Below are 20,367 nucleotides of genomic sequence, written 5' to 3' on the forward strand. Positions count from 1 at the left end.
GGAACAAAAGAAGCTCTCAGCCCTTTCTCTGCGCAAAGGTGTTTATCCTACCTTTGTCAACCTATACTTTTGTTTTTTTTAACAAACTCATTCGTGCTCTCATCTTACAAACAGTAAAAAAGGTAACAATCTTGTGTTCCCAGTAGTTTCTGCTGACTTTGATTCCGACACCACCTGTGAAAGAAAATGTGCAGCAGTGCCAAGTAACAGGCTAACAGCCAAGAACTCATCATCCACCACCAGTTCACCACTGACCCTCTTCATTCTTCAACCAAATTTTGAGCCATGCAGGACACGGTACTGTTTGTGTGATTAATACAATCTCACAAGTACATAATTCTGGTCATACTCTGCTTTGGTAATTGTGGTACAATATATGGGAGGAGTACACCATACTGTACAGTGTACAATACTTCGGTGCATCACACAGTACAAATACCCCAAGTCTCCACCAAGAAAGGTGAGCAGCTGGAGCTGTACAGTGGACTGTGGAGTGAGGTGAGCACAAGACAAACCCTGGAATCATTCATCGCCAGAGCCAGCCGGAGCCAAGACAAGGGGGGCCCCTGCCTACCACACCCCCACCCCCATTCTGTTTTCTTGGATCCCTCCCTGCCACACTGCCGCTGCCGCTGGCCACTGCCATTGCTTGCCCATAAAATTTTTCAAACCCCTGACGCTGCCTCCCCAATATTAAGGACACCCATCTTCTCCCCCAATTCTCCCGGCCCGTCGTCGGAGCAAGCAATGTGCCCCAGAGCCACGGCTCAGCACTGCGGCGACGCAATGGCTAGCGTGTGTTCGTTCGTGGAGGAGGAGTACATCGACCTGGATCTCAGCTCGTGCGGGGAGTTCGAGTTCCGGGTGCGCCGGAGCGGCGCGGCGGACGAGCTTCTCTGCCGGGGCAGGCTGCAGCCGCCGCCGCCGCCGGCGGCTGCTGGCCCGCACAAAGCTGCGCCACCGAGGCCTGGCGGTAAGGCGCAGGAGGTTGACGCCGGCGGCGGCGGCTGTGGTAGCGCCGGCAGGAGGAGCGCCGCGACGGTGGCGCCGCTGCAGCACTCGCACTCCGCTGGGTGCCGCGACGACGACACGCAGCCGGTGGCGAGGCTACGCACCGAGTGCTCCCGCCGCAGGAAGGCGGCGCGGACGGTGCACGCGAAGCTGCTGGCGTCCCGGGCCTTCTTCCGGTCCTTGTTCGCCAGGACCTCGTGCTCCGACGAGCAATGCCGCGGCGCCGACGTCCGGGCCAGCACCAGAGCGGCTACGGCACCACCCGGCGAGACGAAGAGCACTGCCAGCAAGGCGGCGTTTGGCCAGATCAAGAACGGCTACGGCTACGGCTACGGCTACGGCTACCACAGCGGCAGCGGCAGGGCGGCGCCGACCACCCTGCGGAGCAGCATCGAGCAGGAGAAGCTGATGGACGAGGAGGAGCTCGCCGCGGCCTCGGCCGCCGCCGCCCGCCAGCGCAAGTCCTTCTCCGGCGTGATCAAGTGGCGGCACGCGGTGACGGCGGCGGCGCCTGCTCCCGCCGCGGCGCAGGCGAAGCCGCTGTCGTCGTCCTCGGCGAGGAGAAGCTCCTGCGTTGGCGGCGGGCCGGCGCTGAAGCGGAGCAGCAGCGCCCGGTCGGAGTCGGAGGGGCTGATCCAGGGCGCCATCGCCTACTGCAAGCGGTCGCAGCAGCAGCTCGGGCTCGCCAGGAAGAGCGTCAGCGACGCCGCCGCCCTCTGCTCCGCCTCCGCGCCTTCCTCCTGGCCTAGCAATCCGGCTCGATCAGCTGTAGTAGCTTACTGCCACTAGCCGTGAGTGAGCCTGTGACGTGTGCAAAAAATGGATGGGATTTCAAAAGTGACCACATCAATAATGTCAAGTTTATTTATCCTGTCTTTTCTTGCATATACATATAAGTAATACTACAATTCCTTCTTCAGTCATCAGATGGAGTAGTATACTACAAAGCCCGGATTTTTTTTTTTGGCGGAAAAAAGGAATTTGAGGTTCGTATTTCCAGATAGAGACCCTGGCGCGCGCGAATTGGGGTATGGACACGCTGTAGGCGACCGGACCGAACATCCTGTGCAGCATTCAGGTTTCAGAGTGCTGTAGATGACGCCATCGTTGTTAACAAAAAAAAAAACAGGACCACGTTGTCGTCGTCGGCGTTACTCCTGGTCTGCCGGGGTGCCGGCCGTTGCTGGCTGAGGATTGCCTGACCAGCTGCCGCTCGGCCGGGCCGGGCCTCTCGCTCATTCAGTGCGTGTTAAAGATGGCCAGAATAGGGTAGTCTGAACGGCAACGTCAGCGCGGCGAGCAACTACTGTACTACTAGTACCAGCAGCAGCCGCGGCAGTGCCATCTGCCATCCACGAGCGCTGCCGGCAGCTGCATGCTCTCAAGTCTCAAAACAGCAAGCCAGCAAGGGGTATTGAAAGAGAGAGGAAAAAAAGGAGGGAAGCGCACGCGGCACGCAGGGGCCGGGCGGGCCGGGGTGTGGACGGATTCTCGCGGCGATGCCGCTGGGGAATTGGCGATGGGGTGGTGGAATGGAATGGAGTGGAGTGGATCGGCATCGGCATCGGCGGCATGATGGGCGGGCGGATCGCGGAGGAAAAGCGCGCAACGCGATAGGCCGTCGAAAGCGTCGGCATCATTCAAGGCCGGAAAGGTGCGAGGCGATGAATGAAGGTGCGCGCAACAACCCGCACCCACAGACCGCAGTCCCGCTCGCTCGGCGGCCGCGGCTGGCCCTGTCCATGCCAATTTGCCAAGGCGCCGTGGCGCGGCCGCACATGACCGGGCCTTTGCTTCTTTGTCATGGTCGCTCCGGCCGGCAATGTGGTGGTACTGCTACTGTGCTGGTGGTACTGGGAGGTCTTAATTCTTTGACCGCATTCAATGGCGTGACGCGGGCCGTGACAAGAATGTCACGTTCCTTGTTCGTCGTGGAAACAAGTAGATAAGACCCCCCCCCCCCCCCCCTGTTGCTGATTGCTGAACCTTTATGGTCCAACCGAGATTGCAGATGGAGATCGTGCCAAGGATGTTTTAAAGAAATGGGATACTTGGCTACTCCAAAACACTCTGCCGGCCAGCTTGGCACATTGCTCGTTTGCAGTAGAGTATTATGGATGGGGATCAAAAGGTTCAAATCGCATGGCATGATTGTACTGAAGATGCAGCGGATTGCCAAATAAAGTGAAGATGAGTTTCCGCTGCCCGCGCGGCTGCGCCCAATCAAATCCTAACTCGACATCCACATCAACTTCCGTTGCTGCATGCCAGAAATTTCCGAGGGATGAGGGGCAAAGCAAGCAGGGCAGAAATTTCACGCTTTGGAGCCGGAGCTTGGAGATGATAAAAGCCCCTTTGCACGGGCAACTTGGCGGGCTCTCACTCCCTGGCCCTGCTTCTGCTTTGCGCTAGCTAGTTTTCTCCAGGCAATGCCAAAGGCGCCCTCTACTCGATTAGCGGTAAAAGGCTCGAGACCGCAGCAGCACCAAACGTAAAAAGACCTTTGCTTTGCTTTGTTTGCCTTTGCTGAGCCTCTCTCCCATCCTCGCCATGTGACGGGAACGAGATGAGATGAGATGCGTCGGGTTGGGTGCCATGCCACGTACAGCTACAGCTACGCTGCGCCGGCCCTGTAGAAAAGAGCAGTAGACTAGCAGTAGCAGTGCTATAGTAGTGGGAGTATCATGAGGCCTTTTGGATCTGTTGGTTAGTTTCAACTTTCAATGGCGATAGGGATCGCAGCTGGCCCTTGCCTTGCCTTGCCTTGGCTGCGTACGCGACGCGGCTGGCCCAGTGCGTGCGGGGCGCGCATGTGTACGAGCCGGAACGCATGCACCTTTCGCTGTTGTTGTCCATCCAGCAGTAGCACACACAGCCTGTGCTGGACTGGAGCAACAAAGGCGATGGCAACCGGACCGGGCGGCGCGAGGGGCTTTTCGAGCCTCCCGGCCCTCCCGCGGACCCCCTCGCCGCTCTTTGGCCTTTGCGCGAGGATACCGATGCCGCCGTGCCCGCACGACACACTGGCGTGCACGGTCGTTCTCTCGCTCGCTGAGACGACAGCACGGGTCACGATCACGATGGGCTTTACGGTCGCGGAGGCTTCCGGCCTTGTTTAGATTTAAAAAACTTTTTGATTTTGACACTATAGCATTTTTGTTTTTATTTAACAAATATTATTTAATTACAGAGGAACTAGGCTTAAAACATTCGTCTCATGATTTACAGGTAAACTGTGCAATTAGTTATCTTTTTTATCTATATTTAATATTTCATATTTCATACATGTAACGCAAGATTCGATGTGTTGGAAAATCTTGTAAAGTTTTGGACTCGCTCTGCAGCCACGGGGGAGCAAGAGACCGTAGCTCTGTACTGCGGTAGTACATGGTCAACTACTCCCCCCGGTCGCTCAAGACAGACAAAAGTTTTGTCCTGCGGTGTCCTTACCCTGTTCAGCGTCAATGCTTCCGTCCGAATGGTGGTAAATTCTCTCCTTCACAAGTTAGTACAGTAACAGTACTACAAGAATTATTAGCCGCCTCCGTCACAAGTTAAGGCATGTCTTACTGTACCTTATATTATATATATATATATATATATATATATATATATATATATTCAACTCCCCAACTTTGTAAAGATAGAGTGTTTTAATTCAAACTTGCATTACTACAACATGTCAGCCCGTCAGGGTTTGGCTGAAGCTTTGATATACTCCATCCTTTTTAAAATAAGTGTCGATTTTGATTCTCGAAAAATAATTTTAACTAAATATATAATAAAAAATATTAATATTTATATTACATAATTAATATTATTGAAGATATCTTTAAGTTTAGTTTTTTAACAAATTTATTTAAAGATATAAATATTATATATATTTTTTATAAATTAAGTTAAATTTATGACATGAAAACCTAAAACGATATTTTTTTCGAACGGAGTGAATATGCTTTTCATTTTTTATGTCAGCTCGCCACGCCGTATGTTTGGCAGTGCCACAGCTGTGACGTAAAAAATCGACACCAGACGCCATGCTTCGCCACACAGCAAAACTACAAGCAGTAGAAGCAAAAGATATGAAAAAACACTATGACGGCCAATGTTTACACGGCAACCAAGCAGTGGCCAAAGTTGCTGGAGCTATTGGCGTGATGGCGAGTTACAGTGAGCAACTAATTAAACCCGCGTGTGCAACTAAACACGCCCCTTTATCGTGCACAGCCGTGGGCCGCGGATTAGTCCAGGCAAATCAACCCATCGGGCATCGGGGCTTGTTAAGAAGAGCAAGCGCACTACAGTCCGTCCTCCTTTTTTGTTTTAGGACTCCACACCACACGAATGTATAGCATCTCGTAGTTTTTTTTTTCCAAAACAAGTAACTTTACAACTCCCAAAAGTGTATGGAGAGGAGAAAAGAAGGCCATCTTCAAGAGTATCCTATTTCTGGCTTCCAAAAACAATCAAATTTGAGTCCAAATTATTTTTTGGCGTTTTTTTCTAGGACTTGACAGGTTGCGACGAACCCTTTATCTCATGCGATGACCTCTCTGTCGCCACCGCCAACTCCCAACCGTCGCCGCCACCTTTTTCCAGCCAGTGGGTACGATATACAGAGACATCATATCCGCCAATTGAGGCCTTGTTTAGTTCCAAAAAATTTTGCAAAACGGATACTGTAGCACTTTCGTTTGTATTTGACAAATATTATCCAATCATGCACTAACTAGGCTCAAAAGATTCGTCTCGTCAATTTCGAACAAACTGTGTAATTAGTTTTTATTTTTGTCTATATTTAATATTCCATGCATACGTCTAAAGATTCGATGTGACGGAGAATGTGAAAAATTTTGTAAAATTTTTTGGGAAGTAAACAAGGCGTGACTTGCCATTGTTCTCACAGCTCCCGCAGTCGATCACCATTCACCAGCCCGCTCTCATACATATTACAACTGCTTGGCACGTGCTTCCTCATACCCATAAAGAAATTCGTTTAGGACAACAACACTCTCTTTAAAGTCTAACTTTGACTCTTTGTTTTTATAAAACTATTTATCAAAAAATGGTATATATATATTTTTATGAAAATATTTTTTAAGATAAATCTATTTATATGATTTTTATATTTCTAAATTTAACAACTTAAAAGTTATTTATGATTTATATTCTTAATGTTTAACTCGAACCTTATCTAAAATGACTTTCTTTAACGGTAGGAAGGAAGTACGTGTAGAATCAATCCAGTTGTTGTATCGTTGTCTTTTTTGGCAGGGTTTCAAGTTTCAACGAATAATATATATATAGCAGGCGTTCGAGTAATCTTGGATTTAATTAATTCATTTTTTACTCCATTGTACAATGCGATGATACGAGTAACTTCAAAAGCTTGGTTAAAATTAGTAGTCAAATTTCATTATTTAGACACTTTGTAAAATAGTTTTTTTTAAAAAAAAGTCCACAACAGTCTTATTATTTTACAAAACTAGTTAGACAGTGTCAGTGGTTGCCTATTATAGTCACCAAAAATCAACTAATTTTATATTTTACAAATCAGATAACACATCTGTTGTAGCATAACTTTTATTATACAAATTGTAAAATAGCCTCCACAATAAAAATAACTAAGCTCTTGAAGTTGCTCTTAGAACTATATATATGTTACATATATCAGCGAGATCACGGGAATAAGGGCTCGACAAATGAACTGTTTACCCACGGCACAGATGGTAAGCATAAAAGTCATTTCTGTATAGTAAAATAAAAATACCAAAAGCATTAATTAATAACATAAAATTACAACGAGGGTACGGTCGTCCAAACACATGTATTTATATTTCAATTTTTCACACGCTTTCTGCCTAAGGATAATTTTCGTTTAAGTATTTCACGTTTTGAAGCCCCCTTAATTTTACTGCATCCATGTGTGCATAAGACGGGATCGGATTTGCTTAATAACTTGAAAAGATGTCAAAATGCAATGCTTATGTTTCACGAGCAATTTTCAAGCTTCGAGGGACGGCAGCAAACAAAGAAGACAATCAGATTAGTTTTTGATCCAGTCTTATTTTTAAGAGATCGTTTCGTATCAAATTATCTATCTTTTATACTAGCTATTATTTTTTTATAGATATATCGGCTATGATGAGACACTCTTTTAATTGTCTTTATTAAAAAAACAACATGAGGTACAGCTCACAGTTAATCAAGCACGGAATACTTTTGTACTCCACCATGTCAGCTTCTGGGCTTCCGGCCGAAATCGTGCTGGCAACTACGACATACACAAGCATATACAACATAATATTATATAACAAAAACAATAATCTTGCCAGGGTGACAATAGTGAACAACCCTAAAATTTCACATTTCCCCAGCTCGCATTGCTTCCTGCCTACATATGGTAGCTCTATTCACGCACTTGTTCCAATCAGATCACCACCACAGCTCTTAATTTCTCCTAGCTAGCAAGTGTTGTGCTATTGCTCCCTACAGATCATCCTCCAGAGCTTTGCTCCGTCAGCCATGGCTTCAGCTGGTGCCCCCATTCCAAAGGTGGCCAGCGTTGCTGCCGTCGTCGTCGTCTTCTTCCTGCTGCTGATCCTCAGCAAGGAGATAATGCCGGCGGCGGCGGGGGTGACAAAATGCAGCGACTACTGTCGCGCCAAGTGCTCCTTGGGCTGCGAGGACAGTGGCTCGGCTTGCACCACAGGCAACATCATCTGCAAGGACTATCCTGAAACATGTCACAATTGCAGGGCCTTGGCCATCGGCTCCTGCTTCGGAGCCTGCTACAGACGCTGCACCGACGACTGCATCTGATCGCACGCAAGCAGGTATTGACGGATAGATACATGGGAATTGTATCTCTGCACTGCACCGTGTGTCTTTACTGTACCTCCGAGATCATCAAAATGATGTGTAGTTAGTTTTGTACGGAGTATTAACTTTCAGTTATATGTTCGTTATGAAGTTCACTTAATTTTCATCTGACCTAGTAGCTAGGTATATACATAGCTCATGCCACTGGATGGCATGTTGATTCTACGTAAATATAATGAGTTTGATTTGTCATTACAATGAAGTTGTCTGTGGAGTCACTGTACTGTTTAGAAACTAGAATCCAGCCTTGGGTAAAGTTAAATGTGCTCTCACTCTCTCTTTCCTTAAATTCGTTTTTAGAAAACACTTCTCAATGCGAATCTGCATTGAGATATGTGTTATGCATGTTTAATAAAGACTAGATTTTGGTTGGATTGTTTATTAAACATGCATAACAATAATTTCCTTAGTAACATACTTTGTAACTACAATCCAACCAACTCCCCCTTCCTTTTTTCCTTTTTGAAATGGATCCCCATTTCTAAATTACTTTCTCACTCTGATATGTCATGTTCGAACTGTGTGTTTTACTGAACCAGTTTATTGTCAAGGCTGTGGGCCACGTGCTAGCTCGTATGCAGGTACCTCGGCCCATCTGGCCCAGTTAAGAAGAGCAAAGAAAAGGCCTACACGCGTGCTACGAGTAGTTTGGAGGAAAAAGTCCAGGTTATGTCCCTCAACTTTTACGAAAGTCTGATTTTTATTTCTGAACTCTAAAATCAGATAAAATATATCCCTCAACTTTTAAAATTATACACATTACATCTCTGACCTGGTTTTGAAAGCGGTTTTAATTTTTTTATTTATTTCGGCTGAATTTAAAAAAAATCACAGTAAATCACATAAAAAACATAAAATAGAAAACTCAATTTTGTTGTACTTCAAATGAGTAGATATACATATTTAATATATAATATAGTATGTTTTAGTACAAAATTTTTGATGCAGCTTTAGATTTATGCTTTTCTGTATTTAATTAGACTAATTATAGCTACAGTTTCTATGGTCCAATTGTGATGAAATTTATATAGTGGGCTAATTATTCTATGCTTGAGTTGTAGTAAAAGATTCATACTCATTGGATCATGTATTACTTAGTTAGGTTTATGCTTGTTAAACCTTAATAAATCTATAACTAAGTTATACATGATCTAATGAGTATGAAATTTTTACCATGGTTTAAACATATAATAATTAGCCCAATATAAAAAATTCATCACAATTGGACCATACAAACTATAGCTATGAATTATTCTAACTAATTATAGGAAAACATAGATTTAAAGCTACAACAAAATTTTTATACTAAAGCATTCTATATTATATGTTCATTGTATAGATCTACTTATCTGGAGTCCAACAAAATCAGATTTACTATTTTATAAATTTTATGTGTTTTACTATAATTTTATAATATTCAGTCGAAATAAATAAAAATGAAAAAGACAAAACTACATTCAAAACCGCTCATAACCATGTCAAGGACGTAATATGCATGGTTTCAAAAGTTGAGGGATGTATTTTATCCGGTTTTGATGTTCAAAGATGAAAAACAGAGTTTTGCGAAAATTGAGGGCCCTAAAGTGGACTTCTAGTTTGGATACACCCATTCCTCACAGTAGTTTCTCTCAAAAGAAATTTCTATCGCAAAAAAAACCCCATGGTGTTTTGAGAGCACTTCTTTTATGCCACTTTAAAAAATCCTAAAAATTTATCATTGTCATATTTCTAAGAGAAAGTTGGTTTTTAATATTTTGAATGAATTTAAAATATTGTACACTATATTTTCATATATGACCCATGGACTTGTTTGGTCCAACTTAACTCTGATGAGAATAACAAAAAAAAATCAAAAAACACCCTACATTGTTTAGATTGTTTTCACCATTCAAGCAAAAAAAATGATAATAACATTGCCGGTGCAGAATCAGGAAATGCGGCCATAGAGCCACGACTATATAAACACAGCTTAATCCCGCAATAGCTAAAGCAAACAGAGCCCTTGATATATTGGGTCATTGGCTATGCATGTTATTAGCGATCACATAAATGGGTGTGTGATCAAGACATGTTGTACAACCTCGTGCATTTTAAAATCACAGTAATTAGCACAATTGTTCTTTAAAAGCATAACAAACTCTAGTTTCCTTCTTCGACGACGTATATTTGTATTTGCTATGGTCATAGTCGTTACATCATAAGTTCATCACCCCTTGTTAATTATATATCTTATAATCCAATTCAACGTTTTCACATTTAAGATAAAAACGATGATCACAAATAGAAGGTAGTTTTTTTTTTCAGATGACGAATAGTAGGTACCTAATTAACATAGTTAACAACTTAGCATGTTAATTTACTAGAGCAATTAACTTTCAAATTTATTTCTTTATATGTAACACATAAAATTGAACACCTTCACCTTTTGCCTCATGTATCCCCAAAGTGTACAACCATGGTGATCCACTTAAATGCATGCAGTGCATAAGTTACGATGAAAAAGTGCATGGAGCATGGTCATCTTTGTCACCGTGCCATGATTCTAATCAGTTTCTTTTGACTACCATACTTATACTTGAGTCAGAGTCAGATAATGTAAAGTGCATGGTCGTCTAGAGCTTCTAATAAAATCTTCCACTAATATACTACATACATACATGGTCTGGTGAAGTCAATAACAAGTCCACTGGCGTGGCAACACTGCGCTATCTTCTATCATGGCTTCAGCAATCAGCTTTTCCTCTTGACGTAGACAGATTTTACTAATCTCGCAGGAGGCGCACGCACAGGGTTCTAACAATCTAAATGGTAGGTTTATTCGCTAGTTGCTACTTCCGTCCTCAGCAAAAAAGAACCATCAGCAAGAGTTACTGAAGAAAAATGTTAGCCCGGGCCGAAGCACGGCAACGTACTTGTGGCAATGCGATCGATGCTCATGCAATTGAAATGCACGAGATGAAATTAAGCATGCAGGTAGCTAGCGTGGGTGGGATGGTCAGAGTCAGAATGTCAGATGGCGTACATCCTCTTGTACTCCTCCTCGACCCACTCGCCCTCCGACATGCCGGAGATGGACAAGGAGCGGGAGCGGCTGAGCCTGTTGCGCTTGTTGGTGCGAATCCGCTTGGCCTCCATGCGGTGCGCGATCACCCAGTAGAGCATGGTGCCGATGGTGGTGGCCAGGATGGTGGTGCCCATGATGGTGACGGACACGGCCAGCCACCGCTCGGCGCGGCCCACCACCACGAACGACAGCGCCAGGAAGGAGACGCTGATGAGCACGCAGGCCACCCACATGAGCTTGTTGATCACCGCCATCATCTGCTTCTTGGCCTTGCGCTCGATCACCACCACCGACGTCTGCACCACCACCACGGCCAGCGAGATGAAGAGCGACACCGAGTCGAAGACGAAGAAGATGATGAACGCCGTCTGGTGGGAGATGTTGGCCTCCCCGACGTCCTTCCCGGGCGTCAGGCTGCTGCGGGGGTCCTCAACGTACTCCCCGGGCACCGTGAAGATGCCCGCGAACGCCACCGTCGCGATCAGCACGGCCACCACCGTCGTCGAGTTGATGGCGTTGTTCAGCCCTTCCTCGTGCAGCTTGTTGATGCGCTTCGCGATGCCCTGCATCCGCACCCGGGTCTGCCGCGTCTGCTCCAGCTGCGAGTGCACCTCGTGCTTGATGTCGCTCACCTGCTGCTTCAGCTCGCGCTGCTGCTTGTTGTTCCCGCCGCCGGCGCCCGGGCTGATGGCGCGCGCCGACTGCACGCCGTGCTCCGCCAGCAGCTCAGCCGCGTCGCCGTTGCCCATCTTCTCCGCCGTGTCCAGCGGGGTCTCGCCGGACCGGTTGATCGCCTTGAGGTCCGTGTCGGGCATCGTGACCAGCCGCCTGATGATCTCGTGCCGCGCCTTGCGCGCCGCGATGTGCAGCGCGGTGTTGCCCTTGTTGTCCTTCTGGTTCAGCAGCGCCGGCTCGGCGGCGAGGAGCGCGTCGACGAGGTCCAGCCGGGTGGCCTTGGAGGCCATGTGCAGCGCGGTCTGGCCCTTCTTGTCCGTGCGCAGCGCGATGCTGGGCTCCGCCTCCAGCAGCGCGCGCACCACCTCCACGTGCCCGTTCCGCGCCGCCGAGTGCAGCGCCGTCTTGCCGTTGCTGCGCGCGATCAGCGCCAGGCTCCTGTCCACCTGCAGCAGGAGCCTCACCACGTCCAAGTGTCCCTGCGTCGCCGCCGAGTTCAGCGCCGTCGTGTTCGACGAGTCCACCGTCAGCGACAGCTGAGGCAGCGCCTGCAGCAGCTCCCTCACGACGTCTGTACAGTTGAGTGCAATGATGGTGGGACATGGATGGCGATCATGCATGCATGCATATGCATGAGAATGAGAAAGAAACTGATGAAAAACCAACCAATCAATACCTACATCCCCTTGCTTGGCGGCGATGTGGAGCGCGTCGTAGCCGCTGCGGGCCTTGATGCTGGCGGTGGCGACGTCGTGGCACCTGATCATCTCCCCCACCAGGGCCACGTACCCGTACTCGGCGGCCACGAACAGCGGCGTCTCCCCGGCCTGGTTCTGCCGCGATAGCAGCGCCCCGAGCTCCTCGGCGTCCTTGCCGGACATCATCTCCCGCATGGACGCGAGCTGCCCGGCGCGCGCCGCCGCGTGCATCGCCGTGTCGTCCCGCTTCCCCGTCAGCTGCTTCGTCATCTTCTTGCGCCGCGTCGCCGCCTGAGCCGCCCTCGGCGAGTCCATCACCACCGGCTGCTGCTGCGGCCTGCTGCACTCCTCGTCGCCACCGGTTTGGTTCTTCGCTTCCATATCAAATCAAACTCCTCGCGGGCTCGTCGTCAAGATGCAGCAACAATTAATGGCTGAAATGACAACCCACGTTACTCCATTAGGCGGCGCCTGGCAGCATTTCGTCCCTCCTTTTCCCCCCACTTGCCCAATTTACCTACTACATACAGGTCTTTTTTGTTTCTCCCAATTCTAGCCTATCCATGTCTCAAAAACAATACCCAATCCCAGCTCAACGTGGAAATAAAATCCATGACCGGAACAAGGAGTGACGAAAAAGAAGAGACGAAAAGGTCGACCCAGCAAAAAAAGAAGAAGAAGAAAAAAAGAGTGTGTGAATGAATGAAGCAATTGTAAAAGGAGGGCATGCAGATGCAAGTGCCCTCCCCACTCCATCTACACACCCACACAAAAGCACCCCCCCCAATTTGCGTCAGAAAAACACACATAAATTGGTCTAGCAATAGCATAGTACTCCCAATCATGAAAACGATCGCAACGCGGCTAAGCAACGCCCGTCGACCTCTCATTCTCCCAATCATGCATGTCCCGTGTGACGACGCGATGCAATGCAATGCAATCACTGCGGAAAGAAAGCCGCCACCGGCCACACTTCCACCTCAGACAGACCTCGCCACGAACGAAAAGGCAGCCAGGAAGCAGATCAACCGGCCGGCAGTAGCGAATCGATCGCACGAGCAATGGAACGCATGATGGGAATCCGGAATCCGCGTCGTTGGAAATATAGAATCCGGCCGGGACGCCATGCGTGCCCCCCCAATTTCTCTCCGCGAACAGGCGGAATTGGGCGGCGGCAGGCAGGGGCAGACACGCACACATGGGTGGCTGCCGGAACCCCCAAAAAAACATACCGGCGTGACGAGCTCTGCGGCGCATCCTCCAGCTCTCGTCCCCGGCGTGCATGTGAGCCATGGGGCCCGGCCCCTAATCCACAGGGCACACACAGGGCGGATCAGTGGATGATGATGATGATGCGAGGAAGAAGACAAGGGACGACGAGCTGGCCGATCGTCGTCGATCGATAAATAAATCCCAAGTTGAATCAACGCATGAGCAGCAGGAATGGGGGAAACGGAATCGAATTCCTGGATTGTTTTGTTTTTTTTTCCCGGCTTTTGTTTTGTTTATACTTGTTATTGAAAAAAAAAAGAAAGAGTTTTCTCTGTGTGCTCGTTTTCTTGTGCCTAAATTAAGAAAACGAGCATGACTAATTGTGAGCAGTGACGTGGATGCATAACTAACGCTGATTTAGAGCCATCGTTGAGTTGCAGTTGGTGGTCGCTGCAAATGTTAGGTGACGACCGATGTCTGTTTTGTTTTGTTTTGTTTTATATTTACTTCGATTTCTTGGGGTTGCTCATGCTAATTTGTTTCTTCTTCTGTTATTTTCCTCGTGGTGTATGCATTATCTTTTAAATTTCTGTGAATGTCATTTTCGTGTTCATGCCGCGAGGGTCCACACATTTTTCTACGACCTCTTGATTGGATGATGGCGGAGCGATTGTTTTGGACGAGAGCTCAGCGCCGGAAACAAAAGGTGGGCGTCGACCGTTGACGCGGCACGAGTGCAGTGCCGCCTCATCCATTGACGCTGGCAACGAGATAGATGCGCCCGACGCATCGACGGCCGGGACGCAGGTTACCGAGCGATCGGACGGATACGTACCCTTTGCTCGCCGACCAGTTCAAAACCGGCGAGGCGACTTGTACAGATCATGCCGAGATTTCGCTGTCGGCGGTCAGTTCAGCTCAGGAACACTGCACTAGGTAATGATAGCAAGCAAACGAGATGGACAACTGACAGAGGAATGGGAATTATCATACATTCGTACTGGTTATTATTATATATTATCGACCATGCATGAATGAGTTCATGATCGACATGTATTTATTATGTACGTATTTTTTTAAAAAGCAAAGTTCATGGCAAATACGGCTGGGATAAGAACGTTCTTCTATACTACCACTACAAACTGGTAGAAAGCCTGCACTCTACATGCATAACATACCACAAAGGCGTGGGCTTTAGGTGTAGGAGCTTTAATTTACAGGATTCGCATATGCGTAAAGCTCCAAAGCGAAATCTCGTGCTGGTGGTGGCGCACTGACGGTCGAGCTCCAGCTTCCATCCATCATCTATCCAACCTCTGCGAACTTCGTCACGAAGGAACGAAAATGACAGTAACAATTGTATGTAAAGTGGCCATTCTTTTGATCGCTAGGGTTTCTTTCACCCCGATCCTTTCTGAATTGTAAAAGTTCAAAGATAATCTTGCTAATTAATGCTACACATTATCAATACCAGTAACAAACTTGCAGCCATCATCTGATTCAGGCGCACAGTGTGGTTTTCACCTGCTAATCAAGCTAATCGTTCTTTTTACAATAAGCATTGACTGCGAGTAGACAAGTCAGCTGATGAGCCTATCGTCAGTGCCTTCAATTCACACGGCTTTCACGCTTTGGGACATGCGTAAGCGTAACAACCACCTCTCTGGTGTCGGTTTCTTTCTAGACCGTAACTCACCTCCTAAACAAATCCCTATTCTAAATCTAGGGACTTATTAAAAAAATCAACTCCAACCCACCTTCTATTTAGGCTCCCATTTTCCATGCCCTCAGTTTCAACCCCTCACATCTAAAACCCCCTATCCTACTTGTTTAGGAAGTGGATTGGAGATTTGGAGTTGGGTCTTAATTTGAACTCCTACTTTTTTTATCATAGCATGTAAATAAAAATTTAAAGGCTTAATTTAGGGATTTGGAGGTTGGAGTTGCTCCACGCATGAGGTTTCCAGAATCCAGACGTTGCTGGAGCGAGACGAACGGCGATCAAGATGCCGCCAAGCTCTCCTCTCCCCTACCCTACATGGCTAGACGATGCCGCCTCCTGATTGCCCGTCTCCATCACCACATGGCTTCCAAATTCCAAGTGCACTCCAGCCCCAGGGTGTCCTGTCCTATATACAGAGAGAAAGAACACCTAGCAACCGAATATCAGAACGGCAAATTTCTCACCTCTCGCTCTCACGTGCTGTGGAAAACGACTGGAAAAGGGTATCCCCTCGCTGCTGTCTCTTCTCCATGGACGCGTCAACGAGATCAGAATATCAAAACAAGGGTATCCAAATATATCATGCAACTGTCATTTGAACTGAGTAGCGGCTGACATGATTCTGATCAAAGCCATGCACAAGGAGGACACAATATGCTGAATATATAATATACTATATAATCTGATGACAAATCTATCTGTAAGTAGTATACAACCAAGACCGTCGCCTCCCGCTGATTCATGAACAAGGGGAATGGCAGTTTACACCAGCTTATTTGAATGTACAAAGTTAACCCCCTAGCATCTCAAGGGTTGTGATTGATGCTTATAATATACATTCGTGTTGTATCACTGCCAAAAGGTTTGAAGGAACCAGCTGTACCGGCTTCAAATGGCATAAATACGGTCGATCTCTGAATCCGAGAACTCCGAATTGTGCTGCCATGAGTTTGAGCCGCTCCTCCTTGTTGACTTCACCTTCCTCCTGATTTTACGTGTGCGCTTAGACTTCACCACGTAGTATGTCATTGTACCAAGCACACCAGCCATGATCACCCCACCTATCAGGGTTACTAGAAGAGCCGCCCACTTCAAGCGCCGCCCCACTACAATGTAAGAGGATGATATGAACGCAACTGTCGTGCATACTGAAGCCAGCCACATCAGCTTGTTGATGATCTCGATCACCCGCCTCTCTGCTTTGGTCTCACCCCTAACCAGTGTTATCTGGACCACCACTACTGCTAACGATGTGAAAAGGGCAATGGCGTTGAAGATGAAGAAGACCTTGAAGGCTGTTGCGTGCACAGCTACTGCTACACCATCGTTGGTGTTACCGCCAGGCACTGTAAAGATTGCAGCAAATGCCACTGTGGCAAAGAGCACCGCCACAACAGTGACTGAATTTGTTGCATTGTTGATGCCTTCCCTGTGGAGTTTCCTTAACTCCTTTGCGATACCATAGACATTTTTGTTGGTTTTTCTGGCCTGCTCAAGCTGAGTATGTACATCCTTTTTTATCTCTGTCACTGTTTTTCTGAGTTCATCCCGAGGCTGATTCAGATCATTTGCTCTGACTGCACCAGCACGGGCTAAACACTCCTTTATTTCTTGAGACTCCTCTGACAGTGGAAGGCCCTCGGCTATGTCAAATGCAGTCTTCCGATCCCTAGTCAATGCATTCACGTTCATATCTGGAAGAAGCAGAAGCACATTTACAATCTGCAAAAGGAGAGAAGCCTGTGAGCAGAACAATATTGCATTTTGCAAGCAAGAAACTAAATAATGATGCTGAAATGTCTACAGCAGATAAACAGGGCAGAAGAATACCTCTGATCTTTTCTTTCTGGTTGCAACATGCAAAGCTAAGTTGCCATTTCTGTCAGGTAGCATCACAATTGCCGGATCGGCATTCACAAGTGCTTGAACAACTAAAGGGTTAGTTCCTTTTACTGCCATGTGTAGAGCAGTCTGGCCTTTCTTATCAGTCCTCCGAGCAAGCTGGGTATCAGCATCTAGCAAAGCCTTCACGACTTCCACATGCCCCTGCCGAGCAGCAAAGTGCAAGGCATTCTTTCCATTTGCTTTCGATAACTCAACCAAACCACAAACTCGCTCCAGCAGCAGGTTCACCACCGCAGTGTGGCCTCTAATCGCCGCAGTTATGAGAGGAGTCACTTTGGATTGGCCAAACGTTTTCCCAAGGGATGGATCATGATCCAGAAGTACCTTGACAATATCTGTGAACAGATGTCAGTAGTCGGCTTTTTGTCTATATAAAAGAAGTACAGAGAAAAACTGAAAATGGAAGCAAGCTTGATACTAGCTAGTGATAATACACTACAGTCAGTATACATTATCAGTATAGATTAATTTCAGCACCAGACACTGGAAAACTCACAAGTAAGAGAACAATGAGCCATGAGGGTTGATTAAATAGTTACAAGTGTGCATGTTCCTAAAGATTGGTCAACTTACAGAAACAAGAGATTGATCTTTAGTTGGACTTGGAATAAGAAGTAATGTATGACGCAATGGACTTTTATGTATGATGCTCACCTCTGTGGCCCTCTCTTGCAGCGACGTGCAGAGGATCGAATCCGGACTTGTTCTTCCTGGTGAGGCTGTCCTTGTCGGAGTGTTTGAGCAGCTCGACGACGATGTCAAGAAACCCCTTCTCGGCGGCGATGAGCAGCGCGGTCGCCTCCATCTCGTTGGACTCGTTTACTATCGCGGCGCGGATCTCGGCGACCTCGCTGTCGAACTCCTCGCCGGTGCCGGTCATCTGCGCGTCGATCTCGGCGATGATCTGGCGCACGGCCTCGAGGTCCCCGCGCTGCGCGGCGAGGTGGAGCTCCGTGTCGTTGTGGCGGCCCGTCACCTGCTTGACGTACTTCTTCCGGCCCGCCTGGTCCATCCGCTTGCCGGAGTTGGAGAGCACCAGCACCGGCGCGGCGGCGGCCGCGGCCGTCGGCGACGGCGACGGCGACGAGCTCTCCAGACGATTGCTGGAGCCGGACATGACGAGCACGGGCCCCCTCACGCGTGCCGGCGATGACGCCGGGGAGGACTGGTCCAGCCTATTGCTGGAGCGGGACATGACGAGCACCGGGCGCGCGGGCGACTGGTCGAGGCGGTTGCTGGAGTGGGACATGACGAGCACCGGGCGCGACTGCGACGGCGACCCGCCCGGCGACTGGTCCAGCCGCTTCCCGGAGAAGGACATGACGAGGCCTGGGCGCTTGGCCAGCAGCGACGGCGACTGGTCGGGCCGCTCCCCGGAGGCGCCCGCGCTCGACGCCGGCGACGGCGCCCCCTCCGAGACCGGCGACGCCGGCCCGATCTCCAGGTCGGCCATCCCTGCGCGCAACCCCAAGGTGAGCGATCCCTCAGCGAACGATCGACAAGAAGACTCGAATCGGGCCGGACCAATCAAGGGTTACGAGGAAGCGGCGGGCACCTTTGCCGGAATCGGCGGCCATGGCGGTCGTCGTCGGGCGGCCTACGGGCGGGCCGGAGGCATGGGGCGGCGGGAATAGGAGGTGGGGAGGCGAGCCGCGGATGGCACGGAAGCGACGGGGTGGAAGAGGAAGGCGGAGCGCAGAGGGGGCGACACGGACGGGAGGGATCGCGCTCGGCGCTCGGTGTGGGGTGGGCTCGCGTCGCGGTCTTCTCTGCAGTGTATGTGTATGTGTGTGTGTGAGGCGTGATGAGGGAATGGGAGCGCAACGGCGTTTGGTACTTTTGGTTTGGTTGGGTTGGGTTTCCCGGCTTCCGCTGTTGTTTATGTGGCTGGGCCTAGTGCGCCAGGCCACCTGCCGGTATGCGTTGCATATGGCCATTTGTCGCTTTCCCCACGAATAATTATCTCTCCTGTTTTCGTGCAAGTGCCTGTCAGGCTCACATGCGTTTGTTAATACTACTAGATGAATTACATCCGTGTAAGCGTAACATTAAGTATGCGGTAATTCACTGTTTTTCACAAACTAAAACATGCATAAATTCATGCGTAGTTTAATGTATACCTCTACCATCTAAAATTAGATGTGTAGCAAAAGCTAGTACCTAGATCAGATAGAATGACATACAACTTGTAATGAATAGAATAGTATGGTAAAGTAAATTTTACCTCTAAGGGCACATGTCTTCGTAATGTGAACTACAAGATTAGCTCCGAGATTCATGTCCACCAAGAAAGATAATTTTATATTGCTTCTCTCCTGCTTTCATCTGACGTTATTTCTATGCTATATTTGTACATTTTTAGCTTCATGTCATCCTCCTCCTCCCTTTGCTCCATCTATCACTACAATAGGAGGAGGCTTGAAGTCAATGATACTTTTTTTTTCAATTTTTCATGTCGGGCTAGCTTTGATGAACTTACTTCTTGTAAGGGTCAAATTACCCAAACGATGGTGCCATGGTGGTGGGAACGCAGTGGTGCCATGACTCAGCGGTGGTTGCAAACTTCAAATGGTTAGCATAGAGGTTTGTATAGCTCAGACGATGTTGGCATCACTGACTCAATCTAAGAATAGTGAACTCATCATAGGGCAAACAAAGGCCTACACATGATAGGCTAACAACATAGTAAGAGCGGGCCTAATGTAGGCATACACCGTTGACAGCCCTAGAAAAAAGTTGCCTTAGCTTCCATGTAGGTACAGCGAACTGAGACCATTATTCTTCTCAATGTAAATAGCACTGATTGTGTTAGTCAGTCTCATTGTGTGACGGTCCTTAGAAAGCATGTGTTGGGAGCATTCTTATGCCACAACACACCATTTCACGGTTGCTCTAGCATGTTGTCAGGTGAGGCATATGTAGCTTTTACAAAACACATTGACAACTGACAAGGTTGTTGTATCCGTGTTTTTTTCCTCTAAGTGACATCTTACTCTACATGGTTCGATGAGACCATAATCCAATAGGGCATGCTAGGAATGACCTAAGAAGTGACATAGTAGAGATCAGTAGCAGCTTGCCCAAATGTCTAGAATGGTAACGGACAACATGGCCTAAGGAGTGACATGACAGATATATCAGTAGCAGCTTGCACCGGTGTCTAGGATGGTAATGGCAACAACAAGGATTTTGAACAT

The 20,367-nt window shown here is 48.0% G+C and overlaps 4 protein-coding genes across 6 annotated transcripts; 2 read left to right on the forward strand and 2 right to left on the reverse strand.

Moving 5' to 3' along the window:
• LOC8084902 (translation initiation factor IF-2) lies at nt 14–1,934 on the forward strand. The gene has a single exon (XM_002465404.2). It carries the CDS (start codon nt 748–750, stop codon nt 1,798–1,800), a length of 1,053 nt encoding a protein of 350 aa, XP_002465449.2. The 5' UTR covers nt 14–747; the 3' UTR covers nt 1,801–1,934.
• Nucleotides 7,363–8,872, forward strand: LOC110431923. The gene has a single exon (XM_021451742.1). It carries the CDS (start codon nt 7,537–7,539, stop codon nt 7,831–7,833), a length of 297 nt encoding a protein of 98 aa, XP_021307417.1. The 5' UTR covers nt 7,363–7,536; the 3' UTR covers nt 7,834–8,872.
• On the reverse strand, nt 10,431–13,919 carry LOC8084903 (ankyrin repeat-containing protein At5g02620). 3 transcript variants are annotated; one of them, XM_021451975.1, is made up of 2 exons: nt 13,563–13,919; nt 10,431–12,764 (listed from the first exon to the last, which is right to left on the reverse strand). In XM_021451975.1, the coding sequence occupies exon 2, from the start codon at nt 12,709–12,711 to the stop codon at nt 10,903–10,905; it is 1,809 nt and encodes a 602-aa protein (XP_021307650.1). In that variant the 5' UTR covers nt 12,712–12,764; nt 13,563–13,919; the 3' UTR covers nt 10,431–10,902. The 3 variants fall into 3 exon arrangements, with proteins under 3 accessions (XP_021307650.1, XP_021307655.1, XP_021307659.1); XM_021451980.1 differs by lacking the exon at nt 13,563–13,919 and adding an exon at nt 13,321–13,552; XM_021451984.1 differs by lacking the exon at nt 13,563–13,919 and having other exon boundaries at nt 10,431–12,203; nt 12,309–13,314.
• On the reverse strand, nt 15,911–19,024 carry LOC8081463 (ankyrin repeat-containing protein ITN1). The gene is made up of 4 exons (XM_002468024.2): nt 18,726–19,024; nt 17,825–18,625; nt 17,096–17,505; nt 15,911–16,987 (listed from the first exon to the last, which is right to left on the reverse strand). The coding sequence occupies exons 1-4, from the start codon at nt 18,745–18,747 to the stop codon at nt 16,154–16,156; spliced, it is 2,067 nt and encodes a 688-aa protein (XP_002468069.1). The 5' UTR covers nt 18,748–19,024; the 3' UTR covers nt 15,911–16,153.

This window comes from Sorghum bicolor, chromosome 1 (assembly GCF_000003195.3).
Source record: "Sorghum bicolor cultivar BTx623 chromosome 1, Sorghum_bicolor_NCBIv3, whole genome shotgun sequence".
NCBI classification, from domain to species: domain Eukaryota; kingdom Viridiplantae; phylum Streptophyta; class Magnoliopsida; order Poales; family Poaceae; genus Sorghum; species Sorghum bicolor.

Coding starts and splice junctions, on each gene's coding strand:
- LOC8084902 (XM_002465404.2), top strand. CDS start 748: ATGTGCCCCAGAGCCACGGCTCAGCACTGCGGCGACGCAATGGCTAGC.
- LOC110431923 (XM_021451742.1), top strand. CDS start 7,537: ATGGCTTCAGCTGGTGCCCCCATTCCAAAGGTGGCCAGCGTTGCTGCC.
- LOC8084903 (XM_021451975.1), bottom strand. CDS start 12,711: ATGGAAGCGAAGAACCAAACCGGTGGCGACGAGGAGTGCAGCAGGCCG.
- LOC8081463 (XM_002468024.2), bottom strand. CDS start 18,747: ATGGCCGCCGATTCCGGCAAAG. Junction 17,506..17,824: donor TGCAAGAGAGGGCCACAGAG/GTGAGCATCATA, acceptor ATCTGTTCACAG/ATATTGTCAAGGTACTTCTG. Junction 16,988..17,095: donor CCAGAAAGAAAAGATCAGAG/GTATTCTTCTGC, acceptor CTCCTTTTGCAG/ATTGTAAATGTGCTTCTGCT.